Source organism: Halictus rubicundus, chromosome 10, assembly GCF_050948215.1.
Source record: "Halictus rubicundus isolate RS-2024b chromosome 10, iyHalRubi1_principal, whole genome shotgun sequence".
Lineage (NCBI taxonomy): Eukaryota > Metazoa > Arthropoda > Insecta > Hymenoptera > Halictidae > Halictus > Halictus rubicundus.
In genome coordinates, this window is record NC_135158.1 from 13149298 (window position 1) to 13166525 (window position 17228).

Below are 17228 nucleotides of genomic sequence, written 5' to 3' on the forward strand. Positions count from 1 at the left end.
TAATTATATATATACATAAATCTATGTGCAGTAATCAAACAACCATCAAAATTATGTTACATTTATTTTTAAACGATCAATTAATAACTAAATCTTGGTGAGAACAAATATACTTATCAGGAATTCAGTATATTCTGCTCACTTTCAGTATTCATTTATAACATTCACTTTCTGTAGTTTACATTTCAATTTTAGTTATCATATTGCCATTAACATCTTAGTCAAATGGATAGTGTCTGGATGCTAAGGATTGTGTCCTTTTTCCTTTTTCTCAATTAATTTATACAAAATAATAAATTATCCTTTAGCAACACCAACTAATGCTGGTCTCACAACTCGTTCGTGCAATTTATATCCCAGTTTAGATACAACTACAATTGTCCCTGGCTCTTTACCTTCAACTTCCTATGTAGAAATGTTTTTTCGTTAGAACTATAAATATAGTATCAAAGAATAAACTAAGATTTCAATATATGTGACAAAGACTATTCTTACCTGTTGAAATAATGCTTCGTGTTGATTAGGATCAAACTTTTCATTCATTGGATTCAGCGATATTAGACCATGCTTCTTAAATACCTATAAAGAATCATTTCATAGTAACACATACAATATTTTCTTTTAATGTACATAATTGATGCTATTATAGTTTATTGTTTACTTTATGTAGCTGTGCTTCAGTCATCCGTAAACCCTCGTACAATGTCTTTAAATGTGGATTCTCGTTTGTCAATTCATTTTTTGGTACACTCTCTGTAGCTTTGCCCAAGATATCAGCTACGTCTAAGAGATCTTTACAGAAACTTTGAATACCAAATAATTTCGCATCATCGATTTGTTTCATTAATCTAATCCTAAGATTCTCTCCATCTGCGAGCGCCCTTTTGTATTTGTCCTCTAATTCGCACTTGTTACTTCTCAACTCTGTCAATTCTTTGTTAATGAGTTCCAGATCAGCTCTCAATTTTTTCTCATTTTCCGCGGTCTCCGACAACGGGGTATTATCAGACTTCTTTTCTTCTGTAATCGTACTGTATTCGTGTGCTTGCCGCGAAATATATGATTGTTGGGATAACCTATAAATCAACACAGAACGATTATTAACAATTTATGTAACGAATATAGGAAATTATTAACGATAAAGAAGTTCTAATTACTGTAGTTGCAAAATAAATCATAGGGCAAGAGGTTGATAAAACATTAAAGTCGGTTTCCATTGCGACAATCCCGTAACAATATTTTGGAAGATAAAACGCAAAGTAACAAAGATAGATTTCGTTACGTATATCACTGTTTTATTATACAAATCTATAATAATACGATCAGGAAAAGAATAAGCGTGACTTAATAATCCTAACCTCTACATGCAAGTTGCAAAACGTGTGTCGAATTGTACACGCGTTTTGGCATCATAACAAATTATGGAACGCTATGCCTTACCTAAGTAAAATATTTTTATTGATATTGTGCAAACTGTCAACCGTGATACGAGTAATTCTTAGTGCAACCGGTGCCACAATCGATGCCATTCTTCGGAATTTCACGAAAAAACAGTGAGATCGATGAATGATGAAATCGCTGTGAATCGCTGCGATCCTCGTGCTTTCTCAGTGGTTCTCAAACGTTTTTTCCTGCTCAATGAACATAGCAATACGACGCTACATAACATTTCTCCTGGTTACGTAAACGTATTTCAATGTTCAACATTTTCACCTCTAAGAATACGAATTGTAAAAATATATATTGTTCGTTTTAAGTTTACGGTGCCAAACGAAAATGAAACTATGTACGTTTCGATTTCTTACGAACAAATTCTAGAAAACTTTTGTTTCATTTCCCTCATATATATACACACACACACTATAATAATGCTATTATATTTCCTACTGTATATTTATTAACGATTGTTCATTCGACTCGTGATATTTTCAATGTTTTATTGGAATGAAGTGATACAATACAATGAAAACTGTTCGCGATTGTTAATTCTGTGGTTTCTGTATATGCGTATTCTCTTTTCAATACCTGTGTAATTTTTATTTACAAAAATTAAAATAATCACTGAATACGTTAAAACGAGCGGAACCGCATCTCCGGTAGCAAACAATTCATTTCACAGCGATTTTCTGATACTACTTGAATTTCTCGATGCTATAAGTAAGTGGACTGCGAATCTTTATGCTAAAACATATGTTTACAAGCACAAATTTATAGAACAAGGAATCGGAAAAATTTTCTTTACTGCGAAACATTTTTCTATGTTAAGTTTCAAAGGATCAAAAATACTATAAATGCACAAAATCCGCAGTCTAATGATAAGCTGGGAAATTCAGAGTTCTGTTAAGTATGCATACAATCTTAGAAGTTGGTCAGTAAAGTTAGTTTTCCTGAAGAATTGGTTTATCATTTCTATTATGCTTATATCCATAAATAAGAATAATTTGATTCGCTTCTTGTAAATCTATTACGTGTAGTTCTCTTTAAAATATCTGTTAACATCACGATTTCTCTTATCCGTGTTTCATCGTAATTATTTCCTTTCTTCGTGTGAAATCAGAGTAACGACGTTGCTGTGTCGCTTATAAACGAAAATGAATGCATGGTGGCAAGTCGCTTAGTTCCATTACAATCACAATAAATATATACGATGCACTTGACTGTACGTACTTATCAAAAAGAAAAAAAAAAGAGTGGAATACGTAACACGTAAAACAGCACTATCTTTGTTTGGTTTTTAAAATGAAGAAACATAATTTGTATCAATAATTCTGTGTAGTCGTTGCCCTTCAATTATCCGTGATCAGGCATTGTACGCGTCTTGATTAGCGTATCATGTTCAACATTTAATACAAAAATTAATCTATTTTTATCTAGTATTACATTCCAAGTGTGCAAACGTCGATTCAACAAACTCTACTGGTAAAATTACTTAACCGCTACACATTTTTTTTTAATGTACATAAATAAATCATTTATCAACCAACTATATATGTCTTTCGCGTGCCTCTAGCAGATTAAACGTCAATTTTTTTCGTCTCGTTTGCATTACGTTCGGGGGATAAATCGAGGTCTACAAATACTTTAAGAAGTTCCTCGGCACACGATCTAAAAAACGTACAAGTCTTTGAAGCTTGTACAAAACTAGAAATGTTCATTAAGACTTGTCTTTTATCTTTACATATTAAAGTGAAAGTTGCGGAGTAGTTAACTACCCTTTTCGGATGTGCCTCAAAACGTTCAGTATTTTGGCTTTCTGTTCGAAAAAAACTGTTTGTCTGTTAAGTGAGTGTATACGTGTGATGGTGTTGTACGTATTATATATATATATATATGTGTGTGTGTGTATGTGTATGTCAGGCATAATACCAAAAACGGAGCCGATCACACATTATCAACCGTTTGACATCATTTTTGAAAATATCTAAAATATATAAGGGTTAGAATCCTTCTTGATACTGTTTCGAGTCTAACTTCGCTTGGATCACCTCCAATTGTCTCTTTGCTTCGCATTGTGGAAAGTTTTGTAACTCATAATATTGCGGCGCTATTTTTAGCAACCAATCGGCTGTGAAGAATAAAAATATTAATATTTATTTGCAGTTCCGCGTAGGATACAACAGCGATTTAAATACTCACGTTTGATGTCAGTGACTGTTCTAATATAATTTTTAGTCGTAAGCACGAACTCGTTATAGATCACCCACTCAGGCTTGTGATCTAAACAACTGCTCGGATGAAGCTGTACAATTTGATTATCTTTGATGGTTAAATAATGACCAGTTCTCTCCAAGTGAGCAACCTGTATGCAAACAAGAGAAAATAAATAGTAGCGTACATTTTATTCTGTTGAACACTACAACACCTGGCAGAATTTATTTAGGTCAACCATCAACCATCACATCCACGATTTCGACCACATATTTTCTGCCAGAGGTAGTAATTACAACCGAAGACAATACCTGCATGAAGAAGCCGTTCACCAGTGCTTTTCTGATATTAATATAATAATCTTTTGATGTAAAATCCGTCGAGGTACGTTTTAAAGAAAATCTATCCATGATTCGGCTCAACTGTTGCCTTACATTGTCGCCGCTTTTCAAAGATCGGTAATTGACGAAGTTATCGTAACACCATTGTGGGTCTTCGAAGTCTGCGAGAAAGAAGGCCGTTGAAGCCAAGATTTAATACACACGTAGGCTTACATAACTTGATTATTCACTCGATACTTACTTTGCTTGAAAGCGTGATACACGTTCAACAGCGTCAAGTGATCACCGTCTATGTGCGCGAACCGCATTTTTGCATCGTCCGCAGCCTTCTTCGATTCATTTGGCCTCACAAAACACTGTGGGACTAATACAATATCAATCATCAATATAAAACCACGTTACCTTACCACGAACCTGACTTTTTCTTAATAGCTTTTATTGTATTAACAACATTTCAATGTAAAAGAAATAAATACAGAAAGCGAATTATGAACCTAATATTGTTTCTCGAGAGAAAAAAAATATAAAATACAGAATATTCTTACTCATACGTTACCTGAAAGCATAGCAGTAATGCTAAGAATCTCATTACTGCAGTTATGATTGCAAGATGCGATTAGCATTTTCGCTAGTTGTGGATCCAGTGGAAATTCTGCCATCACAGCCCCCAAATCTGTTAGGTTTCCGTCGTCGTCTAATGCGGCCAAATAATTCAAAAGTTCCAGAGCTCTCATAAGTGTTTCAGGCGCGGGAGGATCCATGAAATCAAAGTGAACCTACAACACACAGTATCTCCTTTATTTAGGTGATTCCATTTAACATCTTGTGCAACATCGGAAGCTAAATTTCCATATGTACCAGATCATCGATACCAAGCTTCTTCAGTTGCAGTACAACACTGCCGAGATTCGACCTCAATATCTCGGGATAAGTATTTTCTAGCATCTCGTTCTTGTATGCTTTCTCTGTGTATAGTCGGAAACATTTGCCAGGTCTTGTACGACCGGCTCTACCCGCTCTCTGTTGAGCAGAAGCTTTGCTAATAGGCGATACTAGAAGGGATTCCACGCGAATTCTGGGATTGTACACCTGTTAAAAGAATATAACAATTATTACAAGAGAAGAATATTTTTCTCGCAAAGCGAGAGATGTATGCGAACGTTCACCTTCTGTTTCGCGAAACCAGGATCTATTACGAAGACGACACCGTCGATAGTTAACGATGTTTCTGCAATGTTGGTCGAGACTACTACTTTTCTACCGATCGCACCGTTTTGTTTTATCGGCGGTGCAGGTTCGAATATTCTCTGTTGGAGATTCGGAGGCAGTGTGGAGTATAACGGTATGCATTTTAGCTCGCCTACTTCCGGACCTAGATTATCCATTTCTCTCTTGATTCTCTTACATGCTTCCTCGATCTCCTCTTGACCAGTTAAAAATAGTAACAAATCTCCTGCTACATCCTCGCACATGTGTATCTGAATAACAGTCCTGATAGCTGCTTCTAAATAATCTCTTTCAGGTTCGGGTGTATAAAAAATCTCGACGGGATGCGTTCTGCCAGGTACATTCATTAAAGGTGCATCAAAATACTGTTGGAATTTCCCAGCATCTAATGTTGCACTCATAATCACAAGCTTCAAGTCTGGTCTCTGTTTAATCACTTCTTTCAACACACCCATCAGCAAATCCGTGGCCAAAGTCCTTTCGTGAGCTTCGTCCAACAGTATCACTTGGTATGCGTCTAGCATTGGATCTGACATGCCTTCGCGAAGAAGCATACCGTCAGTCATGTACTTCAATACCGTTCTTAGAGAACTGCAATCCTCGAAACGAATACTGTACCCCACTTCCTGACCTGTTCAAAATAATGTATAGTTTAGGAAATTGTGAAATATTTATTAGACCATAGCTTCTGGCAGATTTCTGAGCAGTCAATTTACCTAACGCAACATCCATTTCCTCTGAAACTCTCTGCGCGACAGACATAGCTGCCACTCTTCTTGGTTGTGTACAGGCAACACCCTTGATGCCGATACACTTTGAATACTCCACGCACCATTGTGGTATCTGTGTTGTTTTACCTGATCCTGTTTCACCGACAAGTACAATACATTGATGCTGAGCCAATAGCCTCATAAAATCAGCACGGTACTCGAACACTGGTAAGGTGATCCGCTTTTTATAAAATTCATGAAATCTTGGTGTATAGGGCAGGCCAGTGTAAGGGTTCAATTGAACCTGACTTTTCGGTGCTGTTGATGGTACGGTTGTGCTGTTGGATGTCGAGCCATCTCTGCGACATAACAAATATCCAAATAAATATTTAACAAGTTTCAACGGTACGGACAATTATCTCCAATCATTGTCTTGGTATAATGTTTACACCACCATCACGAAATCGAGCGACGATAGTTGAGAACACTTGATTGGTTATGAGAACCAGATTCACGGAAAACAACGGTATTTCAGTTTTCGACGTAATGTCATCCGTATGTAGTTACAATCGATTTCTCAACAGGTAAACGATACGTGTAAATGTTCGTTAAAATCGCTTAGGTGGAATACTTCGCGTAAGATTGTTAATCGTAACACTGAATCACACAGTAGGAAATTCAGTTGAGAACCTTTACACCTGAGTTGACCAAACAAGTCAACAGCAACAGTAAAGATTCGCAGCATGATATAGAAACGCGAATTCGAGAGAAATATTCCGTCGCGTTGCTGTTAACAATAAATATGATCCTTCGAGAGGAACTATTCCGCGGGTACGAGAGTCATTGAATAAGATTCCCGATAGCATTGAAAAAACTTGTAACAATGCACATGGCAGTATATTTTGTCGAATGTCTCGAATCCCGTGATTGTACGTATGATAATTCACTCACGTCTTCCGTTTAACGTACGGATCCACAACCTCGATCCTCCGTTTTGACATAATTCTTGTCCGTCCGCAGGCAAGAAAAGCAAAATCTGTTTACGAACTCCACACACGGCGTCACAAAATGGCAAACTGGTTACAGCTTCCTGTAATCGTATTCGGGAAAATTAACGAGAGATGGCGCGTTCGGCGTTACAAAGAATCATGGCGCCATAACGTACTTTTCGCGCGGACAATTTAAAAACGTGAATGAACTTCGTGTAATCGTATCGTATTGTGTTTAAAATTAATTCATTCCGATCGATGAAATTACTTGTCTATGGGTATGAATGTAGAATAAAAAACATTTATTTTTCGATATATTACAAGTAGAAAAATGCGGTTAAAATTATATAGCTATTAAAGAGGTATATTCCGGATAATGTACATAGCTTCATTATCACATCCAAAGAGTAAAGTTGATCTGTTTATATCAATACTGTTTATTGGTTTGTGCATTGTGCTGCAAAGCGATGTTACATTCACTTTGCCGTTTGTTCCAATTGTATTCAACCAATGCGTATTTGTAGGATCTGAAACGAGTGTAGAATGTTAATACGAAGCAATGGAATTTCCGATTGCATAGTTCCCTAATCATCGAAGTTTACCGAGACTCAATTTCGAATGCTGAGTGTTATTCCAGTGCCATAATTCGCCGCTGTTTGAACAAGTAAATATGTTTTCAGGTCTGTCGGGGTGAAAGAGGATTTCGCTAACAGCCTTGGCATGAGCATTTAGTTGAGACATTGGATACGTATTGTGTCTCAAATCCCAGACTGTCAAGCTACCGTCACCACCACCGGCAACAACAATATGCTTCTGTGTCGGATGATGCGCGATGCTCGTGGCTTCCGTCTATTAATGCAAATTATGTCGTAAATATGTTGGTAAAAGCTACTAATTAAAAGCAAGGAAATATTTCTCATTGTATTAGCATTCATACTTTTGCTTGCTCCGAAAGCATAAACGTTGTTGCAGGTTGATCCTGATTGTTTCTCAAGTCCCACACTTTCATGTGTCCCCTAAGATTTCCTGTAAGTATCTCGTTGTGTCTTAAGAAATCGACACAGTACAAGGAACAGCTATCAGCTTCTTCTAAAAACAGATTTGAATATTTTACTACTGAGTATAGTATTTCTAAAATGTTATTCTATTTACCAATGACTCTAACTGGCTTGATCTGTCCAGCAGTTAGAAGATTAATTCTTCCATCTTCGCCTATAGAAACTATATCTTGTTCAAAGGTAGACAATGCTGTGCACGATGCATAACTAGATGTTTTACTGTAAATATATATAAAATATAATATGCTGTAATGATATAATGGTATAATGATAGATTAATAGTTCATGAAGGATGTATACTTGAATTTATGTATGAAATCCCAAGACATGTGTTCCTTAAATTGTGAATATGGATTCTCATGGACCTGTAATAATCTTACACTGCCGATGGATGAGGATACCACAAAGAAGTCTCTCGAAATAAACTATAAAAAATGACTGGATGATAAATAAAGAGAGAATAAACAATTACTGTTATTAAATAAGAATTAGGTACCCTAATTTCAGTCACGTTCCCAAGAATAGCGTAGGAGGAGACCACTGCTGGATAAGATTCGCCGACATCGTTCACTTGGAACGTCCAATGGGTCACTTTGTTCACCTGCATCAAACATTTACTTTTTCATTGATGACCATAATGTAAAGCAGAGTCCACAATGAAATAAAAATATCACATGAACGAATATCGAATGTAACAATTGAGTATCAAATATTAAATGTATTAGCATCGCGGTAGGAATAAAACGAGCACGAGGATACAGGTTATGTTTGTCGAAGTTAACCTCACCGGATCATCCCAACTGCCGGTTATAAAATTGGTAGCCTCCTCGAAATCCTCGTGTTTCCATCGGATTTTAGCAACTTTCTCCGACACGAACGTTCCTTGAACATTCTCGGTCATCTTGTGTCATTTAAAACTGTTTAATTTAAAATGAAAACCCGGCTAGAAGCCAGATCAGCGTTAAGAGACGCACGCGTCCCCACCACGTCTGTCAAAAAGACCGCCAAACGCTGCGCGGGCGCCACTTTCAAAAATCCACGTGCTCGTCAACATCTATTTTTACCATTTTTATCGATAGTTAAGAGCACACGTTTTAACAGCTTTTAAGTGAAATTCGATCGACTTTAAACTCTACGATCTTTTAATATTTTTAACGACTCTTTCAACGGTATCGTTTTTAAAAATACAATTTCTTTTTAATCAAAAAGTACTTCTGTTCAGTACTCTTACGAATAAAACAAGTAATCGTCAATGATCATCGGTACACATATAATTCATAAAAGAGAAACGATTTCTATAGGGAAGTTGTAAAGGAGTAGGGATCAAGCTATGATTTATAAATCACAGAAGACGCGGAGGACAGTTACGTGGTGACCAGGTCGTGAAACAGATCGTGTGTAACAAGATTTTCGCTCTCAAACGTTTCTTTATTTAAAATCGCTTGCTGAAGTAATCGTTCATCCAAAATTACAGCTAAAAAAATCGTTGTCTACTGCTCGAAACAGTGGTAAGATTAATTAGACGACGGAAGCGATTTGTAATGATTGCAGGTCCAACACCTTCAAAGCAATGACGCCGTACGTTTTATTGTTCTTATGTCTGAATACGCTCTATTTAACTTGCCGTGTTGCAAGCGTTGCGAGCACGCCGAAGCTCAGTAAGTATTTAAAAGGGATCGTACGATCGCAAATGATCTAGAGTCTAGATTCTAGACGGACAGGATTTCGACATTTTATAAAATCATTTCAGTGTTCACGGGTGTGAATCTAACGAGCGATGAAGACATCACAGAGACGCAGCATGCAACTTGCAAAATTGCTACTGAAAAATTGGTTGCAAGCGCGAAAGCCACTGTCACAAGAGTGCTTACTGGAGCTTGCAGCGCGAGTAAGCAATTATTTGTGATTAGCAACTAAAGATTTCTTAATACATTTTTTCGTGGCACCGTAATTGAGTAATTCGAAATGATCTTTTCAGAGGCGATCGACGAGAGGCTTCGATCCTTCGAGAGTAACTTGACGCGGGACCTGGAGGAGATCAAGATTATGCTTCGCAGCCTGTTGGACGACAAAAGGCACAAGCTCGACACCAATAGCCCAGGAAGCTATCGAATTAACCACGAGGATGATCGAAAAATCATCGCTCGATCCCCGAGGCAAGCCGAGGTCGACGCGTTCAACAACACCGTGCAGAGAGTTTCATCAGCGAACGGTTTCTTTCTTTTCTACGATTTAATGTCATGCCATTCCGCGATCGATTGCATTACGTATTCACTGAAGACACATGCTGCTAGATGCAGAACCGAATTACCCCCTCGTTCCGTATAATCGATAAATTAGGTTGTTCGTTAGGTTGTTCTTCTCAAAGTGTCCTCGGTTCTATCGGCCAATACGCGGAAATCACGTGAAACGCAATGATTGGGAGTACGTCCTGACGCTTTGCAGGGTCATCGAGCGTGTTCCTCTACTACTGGCAGATAAAGGACTTCGATAAGAAGCTGGCAAGCTGGAAAGTGGCTCGTTTCGAGCGCAGTCCGACTTTTTACACGGTTCAGAATGGTTATGCCATGTACATGAAAGCGACACCACGTTATTTCCCCGATGGCACTGTCTTCATGGCCGTTGGACTAACTCGCGGTGCTTACGACTCCGTCTTAAAGTGGCCGTTCCCTTATAAAGTTCGCCTCGAGGTAATAAAACGCGGGAGAGAAACCGCTCGAGAAGTTACTCGTGATCGTACAACGCATAGATCGTTAGGTTTTAGATCACTCCGGCGAGCAGCTGCGACAAGATCGACGCTCTCGAACCTGGGATCCGAGCACCCTCTGCTCGGAATATTTTTGGGGCCGTCCAAAATTAACTGGAGAACCGGACAATCCAGCGTGCGTCGGATTGAGTGTTCCCCACCAAGTACTATTCACCAAGCTACCGTTCGTCGGCGATGGCTCGTCGAGGAACACCAGGTACCTCTGGAACGGCAGCGTTACCGTGAAACTGACGGTGCACCTTTGAATATCGGAATAAATCACTGGACTGCGGATCTTTATGCAGAATAAAAATGTTCTGCATTTGTTCGTCCATTCTTTAATAATTGTACTAGATCGAAAGCAAGATGCTATTCAATCCTTTCAATCTTCAGACACTGTCAAACTGCAGCCGCTGATTTCTTGTCACAAATGCATAAAGATCCGCAGTCTACAAATAACCAAACAATTAGCTTACGATAACACCGACAGTAGCGTCACATTTTATTGGGTCTCAACGAGGGTACATGCGACGTGTCTCTAAATCATACGATCTATCTTGCGTCGTTCGGACTACGAATTTTGTCGGTGCGGCGACAGAAGATTACTATGTAATAATTTGACCGAGTATGACAGAATCTCTTTTAATATTCATCTTAACTCAACATATAACGGGTATAAATTAAATTGTTACGTTTCGAAAGAGTTAACAAAGTCCGCCGGTGTTGTTTGGTACCCGATAGAAGTGTCCGCTGAAGTCCGGTTCGTCTGAGTTGGTCCTCGAAACTCTAACAGCACCTGCGTAAGGCAGCGTGTCGATAAATAAATGATGTTAAGGGGACAGGTAATTAATGCAAGGTTCTTTCATCTTCACCCAGTCCGGCGCGACGAGGTTCAATCCGAATTTAGTCCGAGAAAGTGAACGGGGACTCCAGCCTTTTGCGAAGAGGTGACCTGCCAGCGAGGTACACCTGCGGAATTTCCGAAAGCTGGTACTCGTTCGTCTCTCGATCGGTTTTCATGTTTTGCGACGCGGCCCTCAGCAACGCTTTATACACAGAAACCGGAAGTCGCACGGTCCCGCCGAGCTCGTACTCCTGCGCCGGAAGATTCTCCGGGAAGTTCCTCTTCCTTCCGCATCCTACAACCAATTCACCGGTAAACTCGTTTCGTTACGTCCTAATCACCGGTGCAAGCTCCGAGGTGTGAGCAACATGCTATGGCCTCGCAATCCCACATACTTGCGCCTCAAAATTTAGCCTACGAGTGGAGCTTTAAAAATAAGCTCGAGAAATGCAAGGATTTCATTGATTACCAATAGACCGCGGATTTTATGCATTCGCGAGAAAAATGGACGAGTACGATTTAACTGAGAGATTAAAAGAATAAACAAATAATTAAAAAATCATTAAAGCAAGATATTTGGCTAGTGTCTCGTGCAATTTATTCTATTTTTATTTTACACAAAGATCCGCAGTCTATCGGCACGTGAACAGGACCGCGCCGAACGTAATAATGCACCGTGTGTTCTTTCAAGTATATAAATAAATTATGAGCGGATTTACCGGTGAACGCGTTGCAAAACGGTCTCTTTATCTTGACCGACTCGTCCATAGCCAACACGTCCAGCACCTGTTCCTGGATCTGGAAATCGAAAGATCTTGAGAGTCTCGACTGAAATTCGATTTTGTGAGCCTCTTCAAGGTGTTTTCGCAGTCCGCAATGATCATTGAGCTTCGACGCGGAATCGAATCTAATGTATGCGCTGTTATCCTTGAAGAGATGCAACGCAGGTACCTAACGTCATCACCTTGTCCTGTGGTTGCTCCGTTCGTGTTGCGTCCGCGAGGAAAGTGAGCCCCAGGAAACAGGCAATCCAGATGATAATCTGAAATGATTGATCGACCGTCGATTCACCATCGGCTAGGTATAGTATACATATATATATATACTTATATGTAAATATTAATGAACAAATTGTCCTCGTTATTCCATAAATGTTAAACGAAACGACGTCGAGATATCTCGATAATTACCGGACCACGTGTAATTTCTAATAAACGCGTACAACGTTTACGTAATAAGTGTTGAGAAGCTTTCGAACATGTGAACCGTTTGTAATCTGCTTACGACTTTAATCAGGTTTGTACTGCGGTTAATTAATGTCCAACTATACTACCGGTCGATCGTTCCTCCAAGCGGTACGTTCGTCATTCGAGGAAATAATTACTTTTAATGAAAACGGCGGCCAACGCGAGCGAGCTACAAATAAATAATGCGACAGCGGTGGACGCTGAAAAGCGCGATTATTTCGACCATTTCGGGTGGACAATTATTAGAAGTTTTCATATTTGTCAAGGTATTATTTCTTCAAGTGTCGGACAAAGATCAATGCAACAGGGATTCTCGTTAAAAAAAACAAACTGTCCACTGTAAAAGTACAATGATTTATCCTAGTTAAATAAACTCAGCATCCATAGCCTTCAATTGTATTTTGTTGATCTCTATCGAGATTAGGAGTGGATAAGAGCATAAATAGATAAGAAATAATTACAAATCTGCGCTCGCAAGATCTGTACCGACTCCCAAGAATATATCGGCAATTGAATCAATCTGCGAAACACTCAAGTTGTATTCTAGAAAGCAACTCCGCGCAAGGATACGTTTGAAAAGGAATGAAATTCGATGAAAAAGAAGCTTACCTTCATGTTGTATCTTCGCCGATCAGATTCACGCAAACAACACCGCTCGAAATCCTCGATGGAACTGTCCGAAAAAGTCTCGATCGCGTTCAAAGTCTCCGGCAAAGGGTTGTTGGTCGCAACGAGCAGCCAGGTCCACGTATGAGGGTTGAAATCGCGCGTCGCCTCTTCAAATACAATCCCCCTCCTTTCGTCATGGTTCGAGGGCGTAAATACATGCGCCCGAGAAACGCATGACCGTTCATAATGGTTCCCGCAACGGAACATTTTCCGTTCTTCAGCGGGGGATGCGGTTAACCTCGTGCGTCTTCAACGATCTGCATACCCTCCGGAACTGCATACGAATGATGCGCTTCGTCCCTGCCACATGCCGAAGAGTCCTCGACTTTACTGACGAACGACAACCGCGAACTCTTAATACATTATTTAAACAAACGACCGTGTCTGACATTTCCTTGTACCGACAGCAGACTCCCCATGTGAAAATGCACAACTCCGAGGACTGTGTTTTCATCTGTAAAATGTAGACAACGGCAGATAAAACAACATACGCGTGGAATATTTAAGAAAAATTGTTAGTACATTTTTTAAACATTTTCAGAAGCCCTACAAGTTCAGGAAGAGTTTTCAGAGAGCAACGAAGCGTTCTTCTCTGAAGTCAATTAACGTTCCCTTTTACTGCAAAAACTTGTACACGCGTTTAGGGATGTAAGTGCTTAGGGAACACCCTGTGAAACCCCGCGATGGTTTTTAACCACCCGCAGTGTTCGCACGTTTCCGTCGAACGAAGGAGACGGATGGGCGAAATCGGGAAAATATGCAAACAGCCCCGAACAGAAGGTCAGATCGTCGATCCTCGGATCGATTTGATAGCATGAAAAGGCGGCACAGAAAAGGCTGACCGATAAAGGCCTCTGTGTAAATCAGAGGAAAGCAGCCGGGGTTAAGTACTTACAACGTTCGCACATCAGAACCCGCTGAGTTACGATAAGGTCGTTCAACCCTTGTTCGGCCGTCCCTCCCCCGATCATTTTGATCATTTACATTTTTTAATCTTACGCCTCCGCCATTCAGCTAACGAACTATTATATTTCTTCTTGTGTTCTGCTTGTTTTCGGTATTTTATATTAACGCTTTGCCTACTGGAAGACTGTTAACCCCTTGTACTATAATACTACAATATCGAGTCAGACTCGTGACGAAGACAAAATCTGCCAATATACATCTATTATTAACCCTTTGCACTCGGCGCTATTTTCATTCTAAAACTCAATTTTTCTTCCGGCTTAGAATATTTTCATTTCATTCATACGAAACTGATCCGATTTCCACATGTAATATTTAAATGTTTAGCAATCTATTAAATACAAATTTTGTAGTGTAACAAATATTTTGTAATATTTTTTGTAATTTCTTTGAAATAATGCCACAACAATTTCTAGTGGTGCTTCAGAGTCACCACTCGAGTGCTAAGGGTTAATCCCCTTTAAATTGAAATTCTATTTTATTGTAGACTATTGCAGTAAATTTTCTTTTTTCCCACTAAATTACAAACGTCAAAGGTGAAGCGTCCGAAATATCGCAAGTCAGTATGTCGAAGTTCGCGGGGTCGTAAATCCAGTTTCGCTTGCTCGCGACGATACTCGGGGCCTTGACGATGTTACCAAGAAACAACGCCTAGTTGAAATGAATTCGGCGTTTTGGAATAACAGAAACTTCAATATACACTAACGGGCAAAACTGAGTCTACACTATTTGAAGCAACATAACTTTTTAAAAATTAGATCAAATAACTTGAATTTTATTGAGAAGTTAGAAGGAATAGTTTATTAGGCGAGGTGTAAAAAATTTTTGAAAAAAGTTTGAATTGGTCGGAATCGCCAAAGAAATAGTAAAAGTTGGTTTTTTTAGCTTTTTTATCTGAGCCTGTATACAAGTTTTAGGTTCGAGTCGAGACAGATAAACGTGTTCGATGCGAGCGATTTTTGTGTTCTGCTTTTCGGTGTTGTTAGAAAAATCGAAGCAAGCAAACGGTCGAGACAGGCCATGTGGTTTTTGTCAGCGCGTTGCCCCTCCCTAAGGGAAAGTCCTTTAGCTTGGGAGTGTCATAAACAAAGAGGCATACTGTCGAAGGCGTTCTCACGGCTGAGGATTTTTGGGACAGCAGGACATTCTTATTCTGACTGTCGTCGTATACGGTTGTCGTGAATAAAGATTCTTAGTATTTTGCAATACGCCCAGATTTATTTAATTTAACTATATCGCGTTATCCATCCTCTCGGTATTTCTTACAGTGTCGCGTCGTGTATAATGTAAACTTTGATCTTCTTCTATTAGCTGTTTTTAACTGTATGGGGTGACTAAAGAATTCCTAATTGGTGAGTGGGTGGTGCAGTTTGGTCGTCGGAGTAGGGACGCGCTTTGGTGAAACTGTTTAGCTTGTATAATGAATTGGGTGCGAAGGATATGGGAAAGATGGTCCGGAAAACGAGATATTTGTATATTGCTTTGTCAATAGGCTCGCTCACGGAGGTCTCGAAGTGGTGTCCGATGACACCCAATAATTTTGGGACCGTCGCGTCGCGTCGAGTGTCCAGGCTATTCCAGTCGACCGTGTTTAGATCGTAAATCTCACGTTCGTGAGATCGAACAAAAGGAGTTCTGATCATCGTTATCGCAAAATAAATTCTTAGTGAACGCATCGTTCTTCGTTTGGGACTAATTGGTCTCTTGTTACGTTTGTTGTCGCGTTTCTTCAAATGTCATACTACTAAACGGTTTTTAATACAACACGCGGATTGATTCATTTGTTCAATCTCGATATCCTGAAAAAGATTTTAACATTTTCGAGATACTGGATGTAACTGTACGTGTAATATTATTTTTCCACCCACGTGTGATATCACATTTTGTTCTCCTCCATTTCGAGGCCGTTCTCGCGGCTTTCAGTAGTATAGAAAATATATGGCCAATTTTAAGATGATCGACTTAATATTGTAAATCACAACCGGGTTCATACCTTATGAATAAGACATGCTGCGAGAGTAGTATTACCGTTGATATATAGGTCTCCGCGCGTATAAAATGAATGAACGTTGCCGTGAGAAGTAATATTCTCTCTCTCTATAAAAAAAAATCTTCACGTCTGAATTATTTTATGAAAGTGCAACAGAAACGAAGAAACTTTTGTTTAACAAAGGAGGGGAACAGTTTTCAGTGACGGCTGTGTTACATCTGTTCGAATAAAAAATGAAAATAAGTTCTTTGTTGATTCTAAAACGTTTTCGAATGAAATGATCGATAATATCATTAAATAAAATTTATTAAACAAATGCTTTACTTATACTGCAAAAAGCCGAAGACCTCTATGGCCTGGATAGCTCAGTCGGTAGAGCATTAGACTTTTAATCTAAGGGTCCAGGGTTCGAGTCCCTGTTCGGGCGAATATTTTTTTGTAACCAGGCATTTCATAATAAAATAGTTTCATCCTTCTTGGAAGATTACAGAAAAAAGAAATAAATAATTGCACAATGCTATCTACTTGTTTATTCAAAATAACCGAGCAGCGATAAGATAGAAGGCAACGGGAACGTGTTCTGAACGTTCCACAATCAACACATTATCTACCGGCGGCGGTTATCCCATAATTTCTGGAAGCCTGTGGTCCATGGCTAAAGATTTTTTCAATAGATCTTTTAACAGCTAAGAGAAACATCAATCATAAACCAACGGCTCACTCTAAATAACACAATCTAATAATTTCGTTCGGGATTATTGTGTAAAAGATTTTTAAGATTCCATTTGGTACA

At 39.1% G+C, this 17228-nt stretch overlaps 5 protein-coding genes and 1 non-coding gene across 6 annotated transcripts; 2 read left to right on the plus strand and 4 right to left on the minus strand.

The window, feature by feature from the left end:
• Window positions 1-45: 45 nt before the first annotated feature.
• Roe1 (grpE protein homolog, mitochondrial Roe1) lies at window positions 46-1772 on the minus strand. Its single transcript, XM_076795152.1, has 4 exons — window positions 1441-1772; window positions 662-1076; window positions 496-579; window positions 46-405 (listed from the first exon to the last, which is right to left on the minus strand). The coding sequence occupies exons 1-4, from the start codon at window positions 1527-1529 to the stop codon at window positions 298-300; spliced, it is 696 nt and encodes a 231-aa protein (XP_076651267.1). The 5' UTR covers window positions 1530-1772; the 3' UTR covers window positions 46-297.
• A 143-nt stretch (window positions 1773-1915) lies between these two features.
• On the minus strand, window positions 1916-7049 carry Dhx15 (DEAH-box helicase 15). Its single transcript, XM_076795150.1, has 9 exons — window positions 6878-7049; window positions 5933-6285; window positions 5156-5847; window positions 4848-5078; window positions 4546-4765; window positions 4231-4353; window positions 3960-4150; window positions 3637-3799; window positions 1916-3565 (listed from the first exon to the last, which is right to left on the minus strand). The coding sequence occupies exons 1-9, from the start codon at window positions 6925-6927 to the stop codon at window positions 3438-3440; spliced, it is 2151 nt and encodes a 716-aa protein (XP_076651265.1). The 5' UTR covers window positions 6928-7049; the 3' UTR covers window positions 1916-3437.
• A 124-nt stretch (window positions 7050-7173) lies between these two features.
• LOC143358194 (nucleoporin Nup43-like) lies at window positions 7174-8961 on the minus strand. Its single transcript, XM_076795151.1, has 7 exons — window positions 8761-8961; window positions 8470-8574; window positions 8274-8398; window positions 8068-8192; window positions 7853-8004; window positions 7518-7764; window positions 7174-7442 (listed from the first exon to the last, which is right to left on the minus strand). The coding sequence occupies exons 1-7, from the start codon at window positions 8872-8874 to the stop codon at window positions 7270-7272; spliced, it is 1041 nt and encodes a 346-aa protein (XP_076651266.1). The 5' UTR covers window positions 8875-8961; the 3' UTR covers window positions 7174-7269.
• A 582-nt stretch (window positions 8962-9543) lies between these two features.
• LOC143357772 (uncharacterized) lies at window positions 9544-11079 on the plus strand. Its single transcript, XM_076794368.1, has 5 exons — window positions 9544-9631; window positions 9724-9861; window positions 9952-10185; window positions 10419-10663; window positions 10731-11079. The coding sequence occupies exons 1-5, from the start codon at window positions 9544-9546 to the stop codon at window positions 10983-10985; spliced, it is 960 nt and encodes a 319-aa protein (XP_076650483.1). The 3' UTR covers window positions 10986-11079.
• A 113-nt stretch (window positions 11080-11192) lies between these two features.
• Window positions 11193-13574, minus strand: LOC143357773 (uncharacterized). Its single transcript, XM_076794369.1, has 5 exons — window positions 13420-13574; window positions 12528-12605; window positions 12283-12361; window positions 11592-11858; window positions 11193-11515 (listed from the first exon to the last, which is right to left on the minus strand). Exons 1-4 carry the CDS (start codon window positions 13423-13425, stop codon window positions 11623-11625), a joined length of 399 nt encoding a protein of 132 aa, XP_076650484.1. The 5' UTR covers window positions 13426-13574; the 3' UTR covers window positions 11193-11515; window positions 11592-11622.
• A 3215-nt stretch (window positions 13575-16789) lies between these two features.
• Window positions 16790-16862, plus strand: Trnak-uuu (transfer RNA lysine (anticodon UUU)). The gene has a single exon. It is a non-coding gene; the product is annotated as a tRNA-Lys (tRNA).
• The last annotated feature ends 366 nt before the right edge of the window (window positions 16863-17228 follow it).